At 33.4% G+C, this 23,953-nt stretch overlaps 2 protein-coding genes and 2 pseudogenes across 2 annotated transcripts; 3 read left to right on the plus strand and 1 right to left on the minus strand.

Moving 5' to 3' along the window:
• Positions 1-1,839: 1,839 nt before the first annotated feature.
• On the plus strand, positions 1,840-10,336 carry LOC130823429 (cytochrome b561 domain-containing protein At4g18260-like; annotated as a pseudogene).
• A 2,047-nt stretch (positions 10,337-12,383) lies between these two features.
• Positions 12,384-13,844, plus strand: LOC130824547 (outer envelope membrane protein 7). The gene is made up of 2 exons (XM_057689604.1): positions 12,384-12,750; positions 13,398-13,844. Exon 1 carries the CDS (start codon positions 12,509-12,511, stop codon positions 12,716-12,718), a length of 210 nt encoding a protein of 69 aa, XP_057545587.1. The 5' UTR covers positions 12,384-12,508; the 3' UTR covers positions 12,719-12,750; positions 13,398-13,844.
• Positions 13,845-15,973: 2,129 nt separating this feature from the next.
• LOC130823430 (uncharacterized) lies at positions 15,974-16,837 on the plus strand. The gene has a single exon (XM_057688050.1). The coding sequence runs from the start codon at positions 15,974-15,976 to the stop codon at positions 16,835-16,837; it is 864 nt and encodes a 287-aa protein (XP_057544033.1).
• A 3,900-nt stretch (positions 16,838-20,737) lies between these two features.
• LOC130823431 (malate dehydrogenase, chloroplastic-like) lies at positions 20,738-23,503 on the minus strand (annotated as a pseudogene).
• Positions 23,504-23,953: the final 450 nt, after the last annotated feature.

The following is a 23,953-nucleotide window of genomic DNA, read 5'->3' on the forward strand; positions in this document are numbered from 1 at the left end:
TAAAAATGTAAATTGATATATAAATGAAAATTAAAAAAAGAAAGTGACTCGTATCCTAAAATATAAAATGTGATAAATTTTGTTGGATTGGCTAAATAGAAAAGTAAGAAAAATTTCATAGGACGAAAAAAATAGTACCAATTTATTTTTGATCATCTAATTTATTTTGTCTCATTTTCTTATTTAAAATAAAAAATTCTATTACTTTCTTATAATTTCATACACATTTCAATTTTCATCTTCATCATAGTGCTCATTTGAAATAGGTATTCTTACTGTTCTTATAGCTTTATTAAGTTAGTTATGTTTAGTATATTTAGAGAGGGAGAAATTCAAACATAGCTTTTTTTAGATATGAGTTAAAATATATTTATGTATGATCTTGTTAAATTCATCTTCGGTCATGAATGTAATTTTAATATGTATTTTTATAATTTTGTATAAAAAGTATATTATATAGATATTGATACTTAATTTTAAAATTGTGCAAAAAGCAAATGTAACTAATTTAAAGAAACATATAAAGTAATATAGAGTACAATTTACAATATAAAGAACTTAGTAAGTTGGAGGGATTGACTTTATTTAACTTGGTAAGCTGTAGAATTCCTATATGCAAAGGGAAAGAAGATTAATATTATCATCAGTGTGCGTTGAGAATCAAACACTTGTCACAAGGATGAAATAACAATAACGTGTTTGAAATTAGCTTTTGAACCAAAATAAAAAGACTAAGTTGATTGTGTGATACCCCTAATTTAGCTTCAAACGGGATTGATAGACTACTCATATCAATAAGGTGCATCTTCTTTTCATGGGAGCCCGTTTGCTAAGAACTTCACAGTTAAGCGTGCTTGGTGAGGGAGTAATCTTAGGATGGGTGACCTCCTAGGAAGTTTTCTTTAGTGCGCACGAGTGAGGCCAAAGTGCGCTGGAAAGACTTGTGTTGGTTTGTGGGGGCCAATCTACAATCTCCATGAGTAGTCACTGGCGGTTTCGAGGGGCCGGGGTGTTACAAATGGTATCAGAGTAACCCTGCAACCGTGGCTTATTGTGTGTTCAGTACACCTAGCAGGGGAAAAGATCCTGAAACTACGATTCAACGAGGACGTTGTATTCCTAAGTGGGGGTGAGTGTGATACCCCTGATTTAGCTTGAAACGAGATTGATAGACTACTCATATCAATAAGGTGCATCTTCTTTTCATAAGAACCCCTTTGCTAGAATTCCACAGTTAAGTGTGCTTGGTGAGAAGTAATCTTAAGATGGGTGACCTACTAGGAAATTTTCCTAAGTGCGCACGAGTAAGGCCAAAGTGCGTTGGAAAGACTTGTGTTGGTTTGTGGGGCCAGTCTATAGTCTTCATGAGTAGTCACCGGCGATTCGAGGGGCCGGGGTGTTACAGATTGACATATATTTTTTTTATTGAATTTTGACTTGTTGATCCACGTTTTATCTAATAGATAACCAACAACCAATATATAATTTTACCAAGTATCTTCTTAAACAACTAGTTTAAAAATCAACAAAAAAATACTTTTAACCAGCTTGACAAAAAAATCAACAACTTGTATCTTCTACTGATATTTTTCTTTCCTACACTCCCCCTCAAGTTTGGTCTTGGGATCACCGAGACCGAACTTGCCAAAAATATTTTTCAATGCTTTTGAGCCAATTGCCTTGATCAGAAAATCCGCTAGTTGATCTTTTGATTTTACATAGGACATTTTGATAATTTTTTCGGCACATTTGTCATAATTGATTTTCAAATTTTTGAGTTTGGATAGAAAAACGGGTATATTAATTAAATTGGTTGGATGAACAAGATTAGGATTTAAAATGGGTGAAGTACTTGGCTTGGAAATGAATCCACCCACGCGGATCCTTGGTGACCCAAATGAGGGCACGCGGGTTGGGATTCTTTTGGGGTTTTAGGGTTTTCAAACATAGTTTCTCTATAAATAATGTTATTTATGGAAACTTTGTTCTCCCCCCTCCCTATTTTCAGATTTCTCTCCTCTCTCTTCTCTATGGCTGCTTCGTCACACTCGTCTGGGCTGGTCACGCTGCCAGGTCAGTTTACCGGCACCATGGTGGCTGTCACCCATTTTTGATGTTCTGATTTTCCTTGTGATTTTTGTGTGTGGATTTTGAGGTTTGAAAATGGGGGATTCATGGGCTTTAATTGCTGTTTTGTGATGTTGATTGTTGGATTTTGGACTACTCTTGGGTTCTTATGTAACTTTTGAGATCTGTTTTTTGGATCTAGGCTCCTTTTGTCTTGGTTGTTTGTTTGTAATTTTCTGCTTATGTTGTATTCTAGACTTCGGGGGTTTGAATTTGGAATGCTTGTTTGTCAGTTTTCTTGATGAGGAATGGCGAATGTAGTCTTGCCACCGTTCCGCTGACTCATCGGAGCTTTGGAGGCGACTTTTTCGTTTTTAAACTAATCTCTTTGCCGGAATGATGAATTTTCTGAGTCTAACCGGCTTTCTTCCCTTTTTTCGCTCCCCCTTTCGTTAGTTAGGGGCCCAAGAAAGGTGGAATCTATGTCCACAATTCATGGGCACTAGTATGATTAATAACAACATTGACAATGTGTAAAGTATCCATGACATCACTGGTGCATCGTTTTGTTTCCATTGAGGATATTTGTTTTCTGGAGGGACGACAATGATATGATTGAGCTGCCACCGATCTGCTATTTCTTGTTTAATTTCATTACACCACTTGGTGTAATTTGTAAAATTCAAATTTTCAGAAACATTTGAGTAAGTATGGATTTTTTGGTTATATGTTTGGATACTTTGGAACATTCATTCTAAGGAAATAGTTTAGTTTGGTTTTGATTATCTGGTTAATGATGAATGTCGTGGTTGATCACCGGTCCCAGGAAAACACCATTGATTTTGATACCATGAAGAAATTTTTAGTGTGAAATTCGATTTGGATTTAATCCGGTGAATACTAGATTTGTATTAATTATTTAGTGGAATATTTAACGACGTATGTGAGGAGGGCATCATGTGCTGTATGACTGCATCTATACTTCTAGCCCAAAGAGTTTTCTTGTTAGGAGGCGTGTTAGAGGATGTAACATACCATAGACCTCAACCATAATTTAAGCATTTGATTGAGTTTTTTTCTTTTTTTTTCGCGAAATGTGAGATTATTAACAATAATTAGAAATATTAATGAATTTATGTAAAAAAAAAAATTGAAGTCATTTTACTGTTTTAAAAATATTTAAATTGAATAATTTTGATTCAAAATATTTTAATCCAAATTTAAATCATTTAGTAATCAATAAAAAAAGCAAACGACTCAGATTTTATTAATTTGTGTTTGTTAAATTTATTATCAAACTATCAAATCACTATAAAATTACCCTAGTTTTTATTATTATATTGTCATTCAATGACTTAGTCGTAAGTGGTGTATGTGTTGTATTATATTTTGTAGCATGAGCTAAGGCCCAAGATGGTATGTGAAGTTGCAATTCATGGACTTGTGCTATGGGCATCCTTAAGGTTCCTTGTGTCTATAGGCATATTGATCATCAGAATGTCCTACAGAGAGGAGTCCACAACTCCAATCAAACTCTAATTTTACTTCCATCTCATTTTTCAATCCCTACTATTCTTTCAACAAGTTACAATAAGGGTTCTTCATTCATGCCATCGGTTTAATTTTAGGTCAAGTATTTTAGATTGATTTAAAATTAGATTTTAAGTGTAATAACCCGACTCACCGCTGACTGAGTAAATAGGGTCATCACGAAGTTTATTTCCCAAGAACTCAAATCCCAATTCCAAAACTTGTGCAAATGAGTCTTTAGTTCTAAAACATAGCTAAATCAGCTAATTCTCAATCCAAATATCTATCTAAATCATAGAGTAATCATAAAAGTCTCTATAAAAGTCTAAGATAACCAATACAATCTAGAATAATATACATTTACCAAAGCCTAATTCAAAACTACAAAATTCCAATGTGCTCAGTTCAATATAACACCCTTGGAACTCTAATCAACTCCGCTAATTCATCGTTCCCGACTGGTTCCGATCTGTGAAACAAACTAAAAGTTGAAAACAACAGAGGATTAGATTAAATTGAATGAGAAATAACAATCCAAAACAATAAAATACATTAATTCAAAACAAAGGTTTAAAAGCAACACCAGTTTCCTAGATCTATGTGCGCACAAAGAGTCTAATTGAAAGGAACATCCATAACTCTAAAGTTATGTCACTCTCGGGTGAGGCTAGTCAATATTTGAATGACAATTCACCTCAAAAAGGGAGTAAGGGAGATTTTTCCTCTACTCTGTCAATGAGCAACTCGTGAGCACCGATCTATTGACCATATCAATTTCGACATAATCATCATAACAAATTTGCTTCAATAATTATCAATTTAAAACAATATGATAAAAACCATTTTCAAAACAGTAGTCTAGCCAGACCCTTTTAAGGGACTATTACTACTCACCAAAAACGCTTCAAGAAGCTAAGTCTGGTTCTCCACGATCACTAGAAGGATTCCTCGATGATATCGCCTCCTGAAGCATAACAATCACAACATCACGAAAGAACATACAACAAACTAGGTCTATATAAGTTATTGCATCTCTTCCTTTCCTAAGACTGCGACTAAACCAAGGATTATATTCTAACATTTCTAAACATAAAAGGTTTGTGTACTTCCAAGTCAAACCCACCATTTCATCAACTTATAATAACCGCAATCTAGATTTTGTTTAACTTCTTTTAAAGATTACTCGCTTCTCTAATTATTCTCTTTTTATTTTCCAAATAAACTCTATATGTATAATCATAACAAAACCAAGAATACTCCTAATTCATATAAAGGATTCCAATTATTCACTACTTTCCCACCCAAAGCATACTCTCAATAATTCTCCTTATTTCCCACTAATGTTTGACATCCAACAATTTTAATTCAAACCTCCACAATAATATCAACAAGGTCTATAATCTCAACATTTCTTTAAATCAATGCAAATTACTCTAAAATTTACTTAATTAACATCAATCCACATCAAGGTTTTCTTGTTCCTTGAATTTAAAATGATTCTTGGTAATGCACCTTGAAATCACTAATCTCACCATATACTAGCAACACTCATATCCATAAATTTCTCAATTAAGAACTCATCAAATTAATTCATACAAATTTTCAAGATTTGTCAAAGTTTAGGGTTTAATACATGATAAAAGAATATGCAAGTGAAAGTATCTCAATAAAACTAACCTTTATATGAATAAGAGTATAATTACTTTAAAAAAAAAAAAGAAAAAGAAGCAAGAAGGATTACCTTCTGTTTGCAGCTACAAGAAACAAAAAAAAAAATCAGATTACATGCTTGATTTTCGGCTTGGATTTGATGCCTAATCAACAGGACTGAAACTCATTCTTTCCCCCTTATTTTGGCAGAATTCAGAGGCACAAGAAAGGAAAATTTCGGTTGCTACAACACTCCTTGTGGTTCGAATTTAGAGGAGAGTAAGAAAGAGAGATCAATTAGCCATAATTTATACAAAACAACCAAGAATGCAGAAGAATTGATCATTTACCTTGAAAAAAAATCACGAAAGAGAACAAAATCAATTGATTTTCACAGCCCAAATCCTTCGAAGATCGGACGGAGAAGAAGATTGAAGAACAACGCGTGTTGCCTTCGGTTATCCCAATGAGAATGAGTCCATGGATTCAAATTTTGAAGCATGAAAGAAATAAGGGTTTAGAGTAATGGGGAAGGAGGTGAATGTCGGGTTTAGAGCAATGGGGAAGGAAGGAAAATTTGAAATGATAAGATTTTTTAATAACTTTAATAAAAAAATGAGCTTCGGCCAAACTTTATTCTCAAAATAAGCGTCTTTGGCCTTAAAGCTAGGCTCGGTATGTAATCGCTGTTACTAACAATGAGTATAAACAAATGGTCAAAATTTTAGTCAAGCTATATGTCGCTGTTACTAACAGCGAAATAAGGCTTTGACTGGTCAATGGTCAAGTCGCTGTTAATAACAGCGACTTCAGGTAGTACTGGTCCAAAAAGACTTCAAAGAAAATTGATGGTCTTTCCCCACAAAAAGAATACATGAGAATTCAATTGCCTTTTTTGTTCCCTTTTCTTGTTTCCTTGACTTTTTTATTCTGTGAATTGAATGGCAGTGAAAGTCACTTTCGGAAAAAGAAAATTTAAATCTCAAGTTTACTCATTTTCAGAAATGAAGAGCCTATAAATGCATAAAGAGAGGGATAATGAGTTGGTGAAAACTGAAGCTAAAGATCTGCCCTCTAATATCTGAATACCAAGTATTTTGGATATGGATGCATGAATACATCATCCATGGAAAGACCATGGAATAAAAAGGTCAAGGAAACAGAAAAGGGAACAAGAAAGGCAATTGAATTCTCATGTATTCTTTCTTTCTGTCTTTGAAGTCTTTTTGGACCAATACTACCTAAACGCTGTTATTAACAGCGACTTGACCATTTTGACCATTTGTTTATACTAGCTGTTAGTAACAGCGATTACATACCGAGCCTAACTTTGGGGCTAAAGACGCTTATTTTGGGAATAAAGTTTGGCCGAAGCTCTTTTTTTTATTAAAGTTATTAAAAAATCTTATTTTTTTTCAAATTTTCGGAAGGAAGCAGGTTTGAGTGTTTGTTTTTGTTTTTGTTTTTTTTTTTTAAAAAAAACAAATTAAAAGAAAAGGAAAAGAAGAAAAATTAAATTGAGAATATTTTATGTCATATGTATTTAAGATCATTCTCGCACTAATAATTCTTTTAAACTCAATCGTCTTAAATTATTAATTTCTCAAATGTTACATTAAGTATATGTTAGATTTTACATAATTTTTTATTTTTTTAAAGTAAGGTTTAGTTACAAAATCTGGTCAAAGTCAAGTCGTGCGGTTTATTTTGAACACCTCTACTTACAACATTTTTTGAAATTGATATCGATTAATCCTAGAGTCATTTGCTACTTAATTGTTTGCAATACATTTAGATAACAATTTAAAAACAAAAGAAAAATAACGACAGGGAAAGGGAGATGTGAGAGAGAATTATAAAAGAAATCTTTTCTTACTACCTTATTTGTTTAAGAGGAAAAAAAAAGACAAAAAGAGAAAATTATTCCTTCCGAATATATATTTCCTCATTTTCAGAGATTTAGTCATGAATAAAATTAAAGAAATTAATTTCTTCAAATCTTTTTCTTCTAAATTTTTCACTTTTAGATTTCTTTCTTGTTAAGTTCTTATATCCAAAAAAAGTGTAAAGTTTGATTTGCTTTATCCTTTTGACGACTATGTCACCCATAGTGTTTCTTGGCTACTTATATAATCCTATCCACTATTAATTTAATTGTCTCATTTGCATTACATACTCCATATAAATTTAAGGGAAATTTGCAAAGAAACACCTTTTAAAACCCCTTTTTTGTAAAGAAACACTTTTTATAATTTTTTTTTATAAAAAAACACCTTTTAAGAGACTTTTTTTTAAAAAAAAACACCTTAAATCAGTTTCCGGTGACTTTTGTCAACTTTCCGGCGTTGAGTATGCCAGTCAACGCCGGAAAGTTGACAAAAGTCACCGGAAACTGATTTAAGGTGTTTTTTTTTAAAAAAGTCTCTTAAAAGGTGTTTTTTTACAAAAAATATTATAAAAGGTGTTTCTTTACAAAAAAGGGTTTTAAAAGGTGTTTCTTTGCAAATTTCAATTATTATTTTTTTTATTTTTATTTTTATTATTATTATTATTATTATTATTATTATTATTATTATTATTATTATTATTATTAATTTAAAAAAAAATTTTTTTTTTTATATAATAATAAAAATAAAATTTTTTTTCAAAAAATAATATTAATAATAAAAATAAAAATAAAAATAAAAACAAAAATTTTTTAAAAAGTTAAAAAAAATTCAAAAAAAATTAATAATAATAATAAAAAAAATAAAAAGTATAAAAAAATATAAAATAACAATAATAATAATTAAAAAAAAATAATAATAATAAAATTAAAAATTAAAATAAAATTAAAATTTTTTTTTTAAAAAAAAGAATAATAATAATAATAATAATAATAATAATAATAATAATAATAATAATAATAATAAATAATAATAATAAATATTATTCTTCTTTTTTTTTAAAAAAAATTATTTTTTAAATTTTATATTTATTTTTAATTTTTATTATTATTATTATTATTATTATTTTTAATTATTATTATTGTTATTTTATATTTTTTTATACTTTTTATTTTTTTTATTATTATTAATTTTTTTTAACTATTTTTAAAATTTTTGTTTTTATTTTTATTATTAACATTATTTTTTTAAAAAAATTTTATTTTTATTATTATATAAAAAAATTAAAAAAAAATTAACAATAATAATAATAATAATAATAATAATAATAATAATAATAATAACAAAATAAAAAAAATAATAATTTTTTTTAAAATTTTATTTTGTAAAGAAACACCTTTTATAATTTTTTTTGTAAAAAAACACCTTTTAAGAGACTTTTTTTTTAAAAAAAACACCTTAAATCAGTTTCCGGTGACTTTTGTCAACTTTCCGGCGTTGACTGGCATAGTCAACGCCGGAAAGTTGACAAAAGTCACCGGAAACTGATTTAAGATGTTTTTTTTTTTAAAAAAAGTCTCTTAAAAGGTGTTTTTTTTAGAAAAAAAAATTATAAAAGGTGTTTCTTTACAAAAAAAGGGGTTTTAAAAGGTGTTTCTTTGCAAATTTCCCTAAATTTAAAATAAGAAGTCAAGCATTACTTATGTGAAGTCAAATGTAAAATTTAAGTCAAACATGTTACTTTTGGTCAACGCTATTAAAATCCGATAACTTGCCTATAATACTTACACTTATTGATTTATAGTGATTATTACTCGTAAAAAAGGAAATTCCCAACAATAATTTCTAAAAGTCTTAAATTTTAAAATTATATTTAATAAATAATTTTTTAAAATTTTTGTGAAAATGTGTTTCATCACAGATATTGTCAGTGTGTGTTGCAACAACAGAAGCAATTATATCTATCAAAAATTTCGAAAACATTCAGCAACAACCATCAGAGAATTGGTTTAGCACATTATGGCGCCATTTGGGTTCAAGCTATCATTGGTTTTTTTAGACCACAAAGGTAATTATATAGCCAGTTTGACCCAACCAACACAACCCAATTTTTTATAATTTATTTTTAAATAAATCAATAAATCATATTAAAATATTTCGAGTGGTAACAATATTTTTGATTAAATAAAAATCAATTATATTTTGACATAAATGTATAATCTCCAAATTAGTCTGACCCGTCAAAATCTTGCCTCATTCACTCATTAGTAGTTCAACCCTTTTAGTCTGACCCCTCTCACATGCGAACCCTCGTAAGTTTGCAGGTGTGAGTTATCAATTTGGTAGGAACGCCATTCTTTTCGGACCTACCATTTTTAATTTTTTGATCGAACCGTCGACTCTGATACCATGTTAAATTAAGCTGGACTTATTGTGAATGCTAACATATTAACGGGAAAACACGAGGTGCACACACTTTATAAGTCAAGGAGATATATACCATCCCAAAACCATATGGCAATGGGAAGAAGGAGGCTCCAATAACTTATAAAGTATGCACGCCATGTTTAGTTTTGTCAATATAGGATAAACCATTCAACATTAACAAATTCACATACTTAACCCTTTTAAATGTGTCAAATTGAGACTCATAGGGGAGCTAAGTCCATCATTCTCCAATAGAGTTCCAACATATCATTAGATTATAATCATTAGCTTAAACTTTTTATTAAGTTAATTTTTTAATATAATATCAGAAATCAATGTGATATAAAATCATATATATATATATATATATATATATATATATATATATATATATATATATATATATATATAAATTTTATTCACCTCTTATGTTCAAGTGTAATATTTAATGTTAGATTTTTCAACAGAGGAACCAAGAAAAGGAGTGTATGGTATTTCCTGCATTGGATATTGGGCACAAGTACATGCATAGTGGAAATTCTCAATATCTACATAGGCTTAGAAGCCTATAACAAACGAACCAAAAAAAGTGCAACTCTTTGGAAGGTTCTATTCACTGCTGAAATCTCATCATTGCCATTCTTCTACCTTTTTCAAGACAATTGGGATTAATTAAAAAAAAGGGTGTTTGTTTACAAAAAGGTGGTGAATTTAAACCGAATATACGGAGAAAGTCTTGCTTTAAAGTTAATGCACTCAAAAACTTGTTCAATTAAATAATTACTTATTTCTTTGAGTTTGCTACTGAAAATGACATATTATAAAGAAAAATATTAATTTAAGTAGCAAGCTTTAAAAAATAGAGAAAATATATAGAATTATAGTAATTGTTCGTAGTTAGAGCTATGTATAATTGTATAAAATTACTTGTCAGTATGTATATTTGATCTAATTTGATGTTTTTCTATTTACCTTTTTATACATAATTTTAAACCGTTAATATCCAACGAGTAACGAGTGCTTTCCCATAGCTACAAAGATAATTAGAGCAATTTTAAGTTTGATAAATTGACCCCGAAAAGTCATAACCGAGCAATTAGAATGTGATGAGGATTGTTTTAATGAAAAAAATTCAATTATAAAAATCTCATATTTGGATAAATGAATCCCACATTTTATTTATCCCAAAACAACCTGGCATTTGCATTGTTTCTTATTTAAAAGATTTAATGACCGATACAATTAGATTTTTAAGAGAAAAAATAATATTGACATGTAATAAAAATATAAAAGTCAATTTTTTATAGATTAAATAACACTCAAATTTTTAAAATTTAATGGTTGTAAGATTTATGGAATTTAAATTTCTTTTATAGATTTTGCTTTACTTCCTTTATTTTTTTTTATAAAGAATATTCAAGAGAATTAAGAAAAGTTGAATCTTTTAGATTATAGATATTTTATTTCATTTGAATTATAAAGTTGATGGAGAAAAATAGGGACATAAGCAATGAAAAATATCTAAAATAAAATTAGTAGAAAAAATATAGAAACCACAAACATAAAAAAATATTAAAATAAAGTTAGTGAAAAACGAATGGGAACCATACGCATTATAGAAATGTTAAAATAAAGTTAGTGAAAATGTGATACCCCAGATTTAGCTTGAAAAAGGATTGATAGACTACTCATAAAAGAAGGTGCATCTTCTTTTTTAGGGAGCTCATTTGCTAAGAACTCCACGGTTAAGCATATATGCTTGTTGGGGAGCAATCTTAGGATTTTCCTGGGTGCGCACGAGTGAGGCCAAAGTGCGCTGAAAAGACTTGTGTTGATTCGTGAGGTCAGTTTACAGTCTCCAAGAATAGTCACTAGTGGTCCATTGGGCCGGGGTGTTACAAATGGTATCAGAGTAACCCTGCGACCGTGGCTTATCGTGTGTTCAGTGCACCTAGCAGTGGAAAAGATCCTGAAACTACGGTTCAACGAGGACGTTGTATTCCTAAGTGGGGGTGAATGTGATACCCCTGATTTAGCTTGAAACGAGATTGATAGACTACTCATATCAATAAGGTGCATCTTCTTTTTCTAGGGAGCCTATTTGCTAATAACTCTACAATTAAGCGTGCTTGGTGGGGAGCAATCGTAGGATGGATAACCTCTTGGAAAGTTTTCCTAAGTGCGCACTAGTGAGACCAAAGTGCGCACTAGTGAGACCAAAGTGCGCTAGAAAAACTTGTGTTGATTGTGGGGCCAGTTTATAGCCTCCATGAGTAGTCACTAGTGGTCCATTGGGCCGGAGTGTTATTTCAGAACCATAAGCATTAAAAATGTTTTAACTAGAGTGATTAATACTAATAATAAAAATATAATGTAAATAAAAGATTCATTAAAATAACAAATAAAAAATATTGAATGGTCTAAAATGAAAAAATACAAACACCAATCTAAACAGATGAACTGTTTTTTAAGTTGAGTTTTTTTGGATGATAAAAAAAGACTAGACTTGGTGAGAATGGTTAAATGGTATAATAATAATAATAATAATAACAATAATAATAAAATTCCTCCTACTTATTTTAGGTGTCCCACTTATTTTTGGGATGCTAGTCATCTTCGCTTTTAAATTGTATTTTATTATTAATCTATAAGTTAAAAATATAATTATATAGGATCTTATTTGATTTATTTAATGTAAAATTTATTAATATTAATTTTTTATAATTTTTAATTATAAATAATTAAATATATTTAAAATTAAATAAGTATATTAGATAGAGTGTATAAAATAAATGAAAAAAAAAATAAATTAGTGGGTCGGAGTACTTCAAGTCTTCAACCGACCGAGACAAAACCGATTCAAAATTTACATAATCACAACTCCTCGATCACATTCCATTTCAACAAAACGTGGGCAAAGCAACCTCCTCCCGATCTGCAGATCAACAATGGGGGCAGTGACGACGGCGATAATTGCAGTGGTTGGTTTAGCGTTAGGTTGGATAGCAATCGAAATGGCGTGCAAGCCTTGCCTCGACAAAGGCCGTGAAGCCATTGATCGTAGCCTCAACCCTGATTACGATCCAGACGACATCACTGCTCCTCTCAATTCCACTGATGATCATGATTCTTCCTCTCAACCTTCTCAGTCCGTGTGATCTCTTCTTGATCTTAGCCAATCTTGCCTGATGTAAGCTAATTTTGAGTTTTTGATTTTTTTTTGAGAAGTGTTGTTAATTAATGAAGTTTTTTTAGAGTGCTGATTATGGAATTGGAATGTTTTGTTGCATATTAGTATTGTGAAATTGTTGTTGTCAATTGTGATTGTGTTTATTGTACTGTACAAGTTCTAATTGCTGATTGTTCTCATATTTTATAATATCGTTTCGATTGCTTTTCAAGTTCTTGTATATGGTAGTTTCTCAATTCTCAACTTATTTATTTAAATTTTTATGAAATTAATTAAAATTTTTTTTTTTTTATTATTGAACAAAACCTCGAAGAATGAAGGGTTTTCATAAAAAAAGATATCGTTTAAATTGATTGGAATTATTTCCCAAATCGGTATTGTGAAATCAGACACACAAAGTAAAGAAATGGCCAAATGGGTATTTAGCTCTTTAAGCTAATTCTCTCTAAATCAATTAATTTGTATTTCGTAATGATAAACCAACAATTACATTAAGCACGTATTCACATATACAATTTATAGTGTTTGATTGTATTATTCCTGACGATACAAGCTCACTCTCTCTATGATTTAACAACCGAAGATGAGTTTGCTTGCCTCTACAGACTACAATGCGCTTCCTCTTAACATTGGAGCCTTCTTTATAGGTTCTAGGAGTTAAAGGAGTCAATCATAGGAGTACCAAAGTTTTCAGCATAGAAAACGCCAAAATCGAGGCTCTGATACACTTTGCTCGTTCGAGTATGGACAGTACTTGTCCAAGCAAAGGTCACTGCAAGTCTGCTACCTTATGTCAGCTGCTGCACTTTAAAATACCTCGGTGGCTTGTTCGAGCAGCCTTCACCAGTTTGTTGGTATTCATCATTCTGTTAGCAAGAAATAATAACGGATTATTCTTTACCCATTTTAGTTTGTTTGTTAGCATAACAAACTTAGTAATAAATGTTATAGGAATATTCTTTTCTTGTATAAAGTGGTTATCTCCTGTGTATAGCTCATCACTTAGCAATTACATATTCCTCTTGAATATAGTGAGGCGTGGCCTCCACTTAGTGTACTAATGCATATCAAATAAAATCTTCATTCCTTTCTTCTTTGCTTCTGTTCTTTGATAGAGGTCATGTTATTTTGTCACTTGTAACATGGTATTAGAGCGTTTTTCATCCTGCTCCATTTTCTGAAATCCTTTTCTTCTTCTCTTTCTTTCCTCGCCATGGCAGCTGATTCTTCTACCACCATGGACCTCACTCAAACTTCGAGTATTGTCTATTTTCTTCATCCTTCTGACCACTCAAGCATCAAACTCATTAGTAATCCCTTTGATGGCACTGGTAGATCTATGCTCTGTAGGAAAGTAGAATATTAGTAGAATATTATATTTTATATTTTATGTTATTGTGATTTAGTTTCCTTAAATTTAATATTTCGTAATATTTCGTTTCCTTAATTTAGTACTAATCTATTGTATAAATAGAGATAGTATCTCTCATTTTTATTCAATATAAACTAAGCATTCAAAACCCAAAATACAAATCTCTACCTTATTATTTTCGCATTATGATTTGTACATGATATCAGAGCCGTAAGGTTTTTCTGGACGGAAAAACTCATTCGGTATTTTATCATTGATCATAATCGACCAAAATTGATAAAAAAACAAATCAAAACAAAAAAAACCCAATCAAACCTAACCAAATTAAAAACAAAACCAAGCCAAAACTATGATTTCTATGGCTCAAATGGAACATTTGTTCCAACTTATCCAAAAATACAACAAAAAAAATTTATACTTGGTCAGAAATTTCTGCACATTTAAATTTCAAAAATTACACCAAGTGGTGTAAAGAAATTCAAACTGAAATTGATGATCGAGGGTGACTCAATCATATCATTGCCACCCCTCCTACAACCAAAGATCAACAATGGATCCAAAGTGATAAATTGATGATCTCTTGGATCCTTGCAAGTCTTGAACCCACCATTATTGATTGTGTTCTTGACTATACTATTACTGCCCATGAATTGTGGACTTGGATTCACATCTTTCTTGGTCTCGTCACAGATGAAAGGGGGAGCAAAGAAAGGGAAGAAAATTGTTCATAATCTGAAAATTCATCATTTCAGCTAAGTGATGAGTTCAAAAACGAAAAAGTCACCTCCAAAGCTTCGGTGAGTCATCGGAACGGTGGCAAGACTACTTTCGACATTGTTCACCAAGAAAACTTGAAAATAAACATTCTAAATCCAAACCCCCGAAATCCAGAGAACCAAAATCAAATATATCAAGATTCAAGAACAACCCAGAAAAACAAATCCAAAAGGCCACAATCGAAAAGCTTGCCAGAAAACAAAATCCAAAAATTGACATACCAATAACCAAAACTGACAAACAAATCACAAAGGTGCCGGTGAACCAGACCGATGGCATGGCCAACCCAGTTGGGTACAGTGAGTCAAGCAAAAAAGAAGGGGTTTATGAGGAGAGAAAAAGCAAGAAATCAGAAATGGATGGGGTGTACATTTGTTTCCAAAAATAATCACCCTTTTATGAGGGAAAAAAATAAAAATCTAAACCTAAACCTACCTGGTTTATCTACCCATAGACCCGCGTGCCCCATTTTTCCAATCCAACCCGTTTTCGTACCCAAATCCAAAAATAAGACCCATCATATTTCTTTATCCATTTTCTTACCCTTTAAAACTGTGGCTTTTTTTATCCAAACTCCAAAAATTGAAAATTAATTATGACAAATTTGGCGAAGAGATTATCAATGCTTCCTTTGTAAAATCAAAAGATCAACTAGCAGACTTTATGTCCAAGGCGATTAGCTCAAAAGCATTGCAGAATATTTTTGGCAAGTTCGGTCTCGGTGATCCCAAGACCAAACTTAAGGGGGAGTGTAGAATATTAGTAGAATATTATATTTTATATTTTATGTTATTGTGATTTAGTTTCCTTAAATTTAATATTTCGTAATATTTCGTTTCCTTAATTTAGTGCTAATCTCTTGTATAAATAGAGGTAGTATCTCTCATTATTATTCAATACAAACCAAGTAATCAAAACCCAAAACACAAATCTCTACCTTATTATTTCCGCATCATGATTTTCTACATGCTCATCAGTTTAATCTCCATGAACAAGAAATTCTTTATTGATGGCACTTTAAGCAAACCATCAACTGATTCCTCTGAATTGAAAGCCTGGAAAAGATGTAACACCATGGTCATTGGCTGGCTCATATCTTATCTAGAACGTTCCGTTGCCAAGAGTGTTATGTACTATAATGATGCTCGCGATATATGGAAAAACCTCGAGGATCGTTTTGGCCAAACCTCCAGTTCGTTGCTCTATTCTCTTCAAGAAGATTTGTCACGTACTTATCAAGAACTGCACATGTCGATTGCTGAATATTACACCAAAGTAAAAGGTCTTTGGGACGAAATTGATAATGTCAGTCCTCTTGCTACATGCACATGTATCAACTGCTCATGCAATCTGACTAAACAATATCTTAAAGATCGTGAGGATCAACGCCTTATTCATTTTCTGATGAAACTCCATGATAATTTTCAACAAGCTCGAGGCAATATTCTTCGAATGAAAGAATTACCTTCCGCTGCTGAAGCATACCACATCTTATTACAAGAACAGCGACATCAAGAACTCAGTAAGATCTCCACCTCTTCTCTCACTGATTTTATGGCATTTGCATTTGACAAGAAATCCACTTATGAGAAATTCTCAAGCAAGACTAGAACATCTCAAGATAAAAAACAACTTGGACGAGGTTTCAAACATTGCCAAATGAGTGGTTATAGAATCCAACGGTGCTATAAGCTACACGGTTATCCAAATTCCGAGCAACATCATTCCAAACGCACTGCTGCTTTTGCTCTTGATTCTGATCAGGATCATAAAATTGATGTACACAAAACCGGTTTGTCTGTTGAACAATTCCAAAACCTGCTGCACTACCTTGGTAAAACTGATGCACATATTGCCAAATATCCATTGGAAGTCACTATTTCTGCCAACGTAGCAGCTACGTTCTACTTTCTTTCTTCATGCTCTAATTTTGGATGAATTATTGACTGCGGAGCCACCGATCACATGTGCAACTTCCTTTCTTCTTTCACAAATTTGAGAACACTTAAAGGTTATCAACATGATATTACTATTCCTGATGGAAGGACTGCCAAAGTTTCTCATGTTGGTGATTTCAAAATCCATACAGATTTGATCCTTAAGGATGTGCTCTTTGTACCTCAATTCAAGTTCAATCTCATCTCTGTTCATAAACTATGCACTGTTCAACATGCCTCTTTATTATTTACTGATAAATCTTGCTTGGTTCAGGGCCCTTTGATGAGAACTCCTTTGCATCTTGGTAAATTGAAATGTGGACTATATTTTCTTGAAGATGTATGCCCTACCACTACACTTGCAGATATCATACAAAAGTCTTCTAACTTCCCTATAGCAAATATTGCAACCTATAATAAAGTCATGAAAGAGGCCAAATTATGGCACATACGCCTAGGTCATGTTCCCTTTAGTCATCTAAAAGCCTATAAGCATGATATTGACACATCTACTTTAATGAATTTTTTTTTTGTACTATTTGCCCTAAGGCTAAACAAACTAGACAACCTTTTGTTTCTAGTTGTATCCAGTCTATATCACCTTTTGAATTCACATATGGGGTCCTTATGCTACTCCTACTCACAATGGTTGTACTCTTTTTTTTAACAATTGTTGATGAATACACAAGGTGTACATGGCTTTATTTGATGCAGAATAAGAATTAATGTGTCCATATTGTTCAACAGTTTTTCACATTTATTGAAACTCAATATGATGCTCATATTAAACAAGGGCGGATTGACAATGCTCTTGAGTTGTGAGAAGGAGAGATGAAAAAATATTATCATAGCAAAGGCATTTTACATCAACGCAATTGTGTCAACACACCTCAACAAAACAGTGTTGTCGAGCGCAAACATCGTCACCTAATTGAAACAGCCCGTACTCTCTCATTTCAAGCTAATTTGCCATCCAAATTTTGGGGTGAAAGTGTTCAATGTGCAAACTACTTGATTAATCGCATGCAACTTAGTACTTTGGGTAATATCTCTTCACATGAGAAACTTTTTGGTATCAAACCCAAAACCGATCATCTTTGTGCCTTCGGATGTTTATGCTACACTTTCACAATCATACAAGGTCGTAATAAATTTCAATCCCGTGCTGAACCTTATGTGTTTCTTGGCTACCCATACGGTCAAAAAGCGTACAAGGTTTATAACCTCACTACCACAAATTTCAAATTTCTAGAGATGTTGTTTTTCATGAACACCATTTTCCATTTCATATAAAACAAACTTCACCTCACCCCACCTTTTACCTACCGGTCACAACTATCGACCATTATGCATCTTACCCCACTACCTTACCTTTTTCTACATCTAAAGCTACTCCTAATCCTACGCCCTCTACTTCTGCCGCATCTCCCTTTTCCTTGCCACCACTTTTACCTACACCTAACCCCACCACACCTACATTTATTGTCCCTACTACTTTATCTTCTTCTACACCAAACACTCCCACCCCTACCTTACCTGTCCGTAAGTCCACACGACCCCACCACCCCCCTTCTCATCTCAAAGATTATATTTGTAACCAAGCTATCTCCCATTGGCGCAATCTTGTTTCCTTTTCTGCTTTCTCTTCTCATTCACCTATTCTCTCCACCCCTCAAACTTGGCATGAACCTCATACTTACCAAGAAGCTACAAATAATCCTCATTGGGTTCAGGCCATGAAAGCTGAACTTCTTGCTCTTGAACAGAATAATACTTGGGATTTGGTTCCTTTACCTCCTCACAAGAAACCCATTGGCTGCAGATGGGTTTACAAAGTCAAGCTGAAATCTGATGGCTCTCTTGAACGGTACAAAGCCCACCTTGTTGCCAAGGGTTATACACAAAAACATGGCATCAACTATCAAAAAACGTTCTCTCCCGTTATCAAAATGACCACCGTCCGATGTATCATTGCCATAGCTGCTCAACATCATTGGCCCTAATTTCAGTTGGACGTGAACAACGCCTTTTTACATGGCGATTTGACCGAAGAGGTTTTTATGAAAGTTCCTGAGGGTCTTCACTATGGTCCCAACATTGTATGTAAATCAAAGAAATCCTTGTATGGTCTCAAATAAGCTTTCCGTCAATGGTTCGCCAATCTCACTCAAGAACTCCTCCACCAAGGTTTTGTTCAGTCTAAGAACGATTCTCTCTTTTCATCAAGAAGTCTTCACATTCGTTTATTATGGTCGCCGTGTACGTTGATGATATTATACTTACAGTAATGATATTGATGGTATTAATGGTTTGAAATCACATCTTCATTTTGTCTTTAGCATCAAGGATTTGGGTCCTCTTAACTTCTTTCTTGGTATAGAAGTTACATATAATCTTGATGGTATCATCTTGTTGTTACCCCTCTTCCTATTAACCTTAAATTACACGCCTCCCAAACCGACCTTCTTCCTGACCCTTCCCACTACCGTAGTCTTGACGGCAAAATCAACTTCCTTACTCATACACGTCCCGATCTCTCCTATACTGTCCAAACTCTGAGCCAATACATGCAGTCACCCACACAAGAACACTTTTCAGCCTTCACCCACACCTTAAACTACATTGCTTCTACCTCTGGTCAGGGCATTCTCCTTAAGGGTTCCGATCATATTCAATTACATGCATACTCTGATTCCGATTGGGGGGCCTGTTTAGATACTCGTCGATCTGTTACTGGCTATATTATGATGTTTGGTCATTCCCCTGTAAGCTGGAAATCCAAGAAACAGAATACAGTTTCTAAATCTTCTTCCGAAGCCGAGTATCGTGCTATGTCTGCTGTTGCGTCTGAGATCACTTGGCTTGTTCGCTTACTTGAAGAACTTGGGGTCTGTAACCTTCAACCTGTCACCCTTCATTGTGATAACATATCCACCATTCACATCGCCACCAATCTAGTTCTTCACGACCGTACTAAGCACATAGCGATTGATTGCCACTTTACACGCGAGAAGGTTATGGAAGGTCTTATTCAGCTCACCTACCTCCCCACTCAACACCAGCTCGCAGACATCCTCACCAAAATCCTATCTTCCCAGCAGTTTCAACTTCTGTTGTCCAAACTTGGTATGACTTCCACCACCCCAAGCTTGCGGGGGGTGTTGGTATTCATTATTCTGTTAGCAAGAAATAATAACAGATTATTCTTTACCCATTTAGTTTGTTTGTTAGCATAACAAACTTGGTAATAAAGTTACGGGAATATTCTTTTCTTGTATAAAGTGGTTATCTCCTGTGTACAGCTCATTAATTAGCAATTACATATTCCTCTTGTATATAATGAGGCATGGCCTCCACTTACTGTACTAATGCATATCAAATAAAATCTACTCTCCTTCTTCTTCTTTGCTTCTGTTCTTTAATGGAGATCATGTTATTTCGTCACTTGTAACACAGTTTATTCAGCCCGCTTCGTTGCATCAGTCTCATCTATGCAATGCACATTATCCATTGAGCCACTTTTCACAACAAAATAATCCCTATTTCCCTGCTTAAATGCCCCTTGAACATGCCAACTCAAGCAACTTTCACTTTGGCTCCGTTTTGCCTATTTAAACTTCATTAATCTTTCATTGCTTAGGTTTTCACTCATCAATGTGCGAACATTTTCTATGAAGTATTTGGGTCTTAAAAAGAGGTATTAAGTATGAAATTTTGAAGTTATTTGGAGAGGAAACTAATGGAAGCAACTTAATTACAAGTGGTTTGTAAATTTTGATTCATCATTGTTATCTATTATTTTGGAATAGAAACTAAAGTGCCAGTTCCAAGTACCTGCTCATATTTGGTTATGATTGATGTCTAATTTTGTGAAATGATTTTTTGAGTTAAAATAGAAGATTTAGTAGAGAAGACTGCTCAAAATGACTAATGAGCACTCAAATACATTTGAGTCTCTGTAGAGAGCACGGCGAGAAGACTCGACAAATCAGGCAGCATCATACACCATAGATAGTTTACACTAGCTTCATTTCCCTGTTTTCCCAACATAATTTTTGAATCTTGATGCTAAAAATGAAAGCTCATATGCATCTCAGTCTCCATCGTGAGCACATATAGAAGACTTGAAAAGATTTGGCAGTAGCATACGCCACAGTGTGCACAACCTCTGTCCCCACATCAGAATTCTTATAGTAGTTCTATCTATTCATCGGTGAAGTTCACAGGTTTTGCCTTGGATAATAATGGATACTCATATATATTAAGGAACCAATTCAACCAAAAGCTTAAGCTGATGGTTGATGTCCAGGGATATGTTATCTTCTCTAACACATCCCCTCACAAGAGAGCCCATTGGCTAGAAGTGTGGATGCACATATGCGCCGAATATTCTACTTTAAATGAGAGATGATTGAGATTCGATCCCGTGACCTCTTGTCACGCTGGCTTCTGATACCATGTTGAACCAACTCAATCAAAAGCTTAAGCTAATAGTTGAGGCCCCAAGATATGTTATAATCTCTAACAATATGTTTGTACCCGAATGTCCACCATTCACCGGAACATCCGTATCAATGAGTTTCAAATTCTTCTTTTGAGAGACAAATGTGTGATCTATGCAATTTATACTATACTTTTATGCTCCCTTCCCTTGCATTTTTATGGCATTTCGAAGTGTGATTTCGCATTTTCCATGTGGTTTTACGCTTGGTTGGAGTTTTGTGTGTCTTTGATTATTTCAGGCCATTTTACTCCACTCTTGTATTGGAAGCGAATCACTCCTGAGCATTAGAATGTGTGCTTCGAGATTTGGCAGAGTTCGAGACCGCATTACGACACTTTTGTGAGCTCACGGGCCCATTCGGACATGCTTTTAGTCCCGTTGGGTTTCGTTTGTACTTTTACCGCGTTCTCATGAAGAAAAGTAAGCACAAGATTATAGGCCCGGGCGGGTATTTCATACCCGGATGATTTCAAGCAAGAAGTAAGAACGCAAGCATCCAAGCCCAGGACCCGGTCGGGTCAAGCTTAAACCCGGCCGGGTTTGTCTAAAATTACTTGATGGAATGTTCAACCCACGGACCCGGTCGGGTCTTGCTCAAACCCGGTCGGGTCCTGTGATTTCTGCTCTCTGGAAAACCCTCAGCACACGGACCTGGTCCGGTCTTCCAAAAACCTGGTCCGGTCTTCCAGAAACCTGGTCCGGTCCTGCTCTAATAACCGTTTTTCCGCTCGGTTTTTATTAAATGATGAGGAATGTAACCGTAGACGGGGAGTTAACATTTTCTCTGGTTTTCTTTAGACACTTTTAATTCTTCACTTTGGGAAAAACCTTTGTAACTTCATTTACTTTCGTTCATCATTTGGTATTCGAATTCAAGTACTATTTCTTTATCCCTTTTCTTGTTATTATTTTTAATCATGTTTTCTTTAATGAATTTTTATTTTGTTGCAATTAATATGTGTGAGTAGTTTCTTAATCTAGGGTTAGATGGAACCCTAGCCATGATTTTGATGATGAATTATTGAGTTCCAATCCCTTTTTGTTATGCATAATCCTTATTCATGCTTGATCTCTTATGCTAGTTAACTTACGTTTTTCAATGGAAACTTTGGAAATTGTGGTTAACAATTCATTCAATCGCTAACGAAAGTTAGGGTTGAGTGAATTGCCTTTTAGATCAAGGACTTGATAATCTTCATGAAAATAGATAGATTCGATTGTTGGATCTTATAGAATACTGTGCCCAATGTCATTATTATACTTGATTCCATGAAAATAGGTTTGATAGTATGGTAGTGAAGCTAATAGTCTTCGAAATGAGTTATTAGTATTCTTAATGGTGTATTCGTCCTATTGAACTTGGTTATGATTGTTGTAAGGGTAGTAGGATCTCATTGTCATCATATCATGCTAGTGGGGAAGTTTATCCCTAGATGTTTTAATATCGTTAATTTACTAAGGATCAATTGGTAGCCGGAAAATAATCATTTACTACGTTGTTCCCTGTGGATTCGACCCTAACTGCCGCTGTACTAGTTGCATATTAGGATTTGTTTGATAGTACGTAAACGACCTATCAATGTGTTTGCCCTCACAACATCCAGGGTAGTGAGTAGCGACACCAAAATGTTTGTTTTGATTATGAACTCCCTCTTTTTTAGAACCTCTCCAGCAGTTGGCACAGTTGACTTCACTAGATTGCTAATTTGTGAATTAAGGCATCTTAACAGTTGTTAGCAACAGTTTCCACTAAAATCTTCACTATCCCTGCATTCATATGAAGAGATCAGCTCGAGTCATTTGTGGGTTTCTTTGAACTCGATGACGTCTGCACTTTTCAAGGCATCTAATCCCAACTGCTCAGAGCCAGTAAAAGTTAAAACCTCTGAGGGCATGTTACAATGACTGAGGCCTGCAGCAACTCCTTCGACATTAGCTATATCGTAAAGATGGAGATTAGAAACTAGTGAGGACATCTTGGCACGACCTGCCAACAGCTCCTCCTAATCCAAGAATGGCCACCTTCAAGGATGCTTCAACTTTAGGCTGTAGAGAGGCAACACATTGGATGTGTTGTTTAAAGAACGACTCCCTATCTTTTCCAAAGAACTCTGAATCTGCCACTGACTCGCAGCTACAGTCTACAGTTGTTGTAGTCCACATGACTTCCTTTTTTAGACCTTGCCTATCTCACACTATATGGTGCAATGAAGCAATTGAAGCAAAGGTCATGTTTGTAGCAGTTGATGTGGTCTTTACTCTTTTGTTCCTTTAAATTTGCTAAAAACTCTCACATGAAAAAATGTAACAAATTCAAAAAAATATACAAAGACAATTTGTAACAAAGGTGGGAAAAGTAGCTTTCATTTGATTTAATGAAAAACAATAATGTCGAGAAATTCCAAGAAAAACTACGTTTATTCAAGCAACGCGTCTTACCTTGTAAAAAAAACTTTATCTTGAAAAAATTACAACTAATTATTTATGGAAGCGCGATAAACAAATAGAAAGAGCATAATATAAAGTTTACATCATCCATCCCATCTATTTTGTTAGATTTGACAAAAAGAAAAGCATCACATATGTGAAAGTATATAGGAAATAAAATGAGAA

Source organism: Amaranthus tricolor, chromosome 9, assembly GCF_026212465.1.
Source record: "Amaranthus tricolor cultivar Red isolate AtriRed21 chromosome 9, ASM2621246v1, whole genome shotgun sequence".
Taxonomy (NCBI): Eukaryota; Viridiplantae; Streptophyta; class Magnoliopsida; order Caryophyllales; family Amaranthaceae; genus Amaranthus; species Amaranthus tricolor.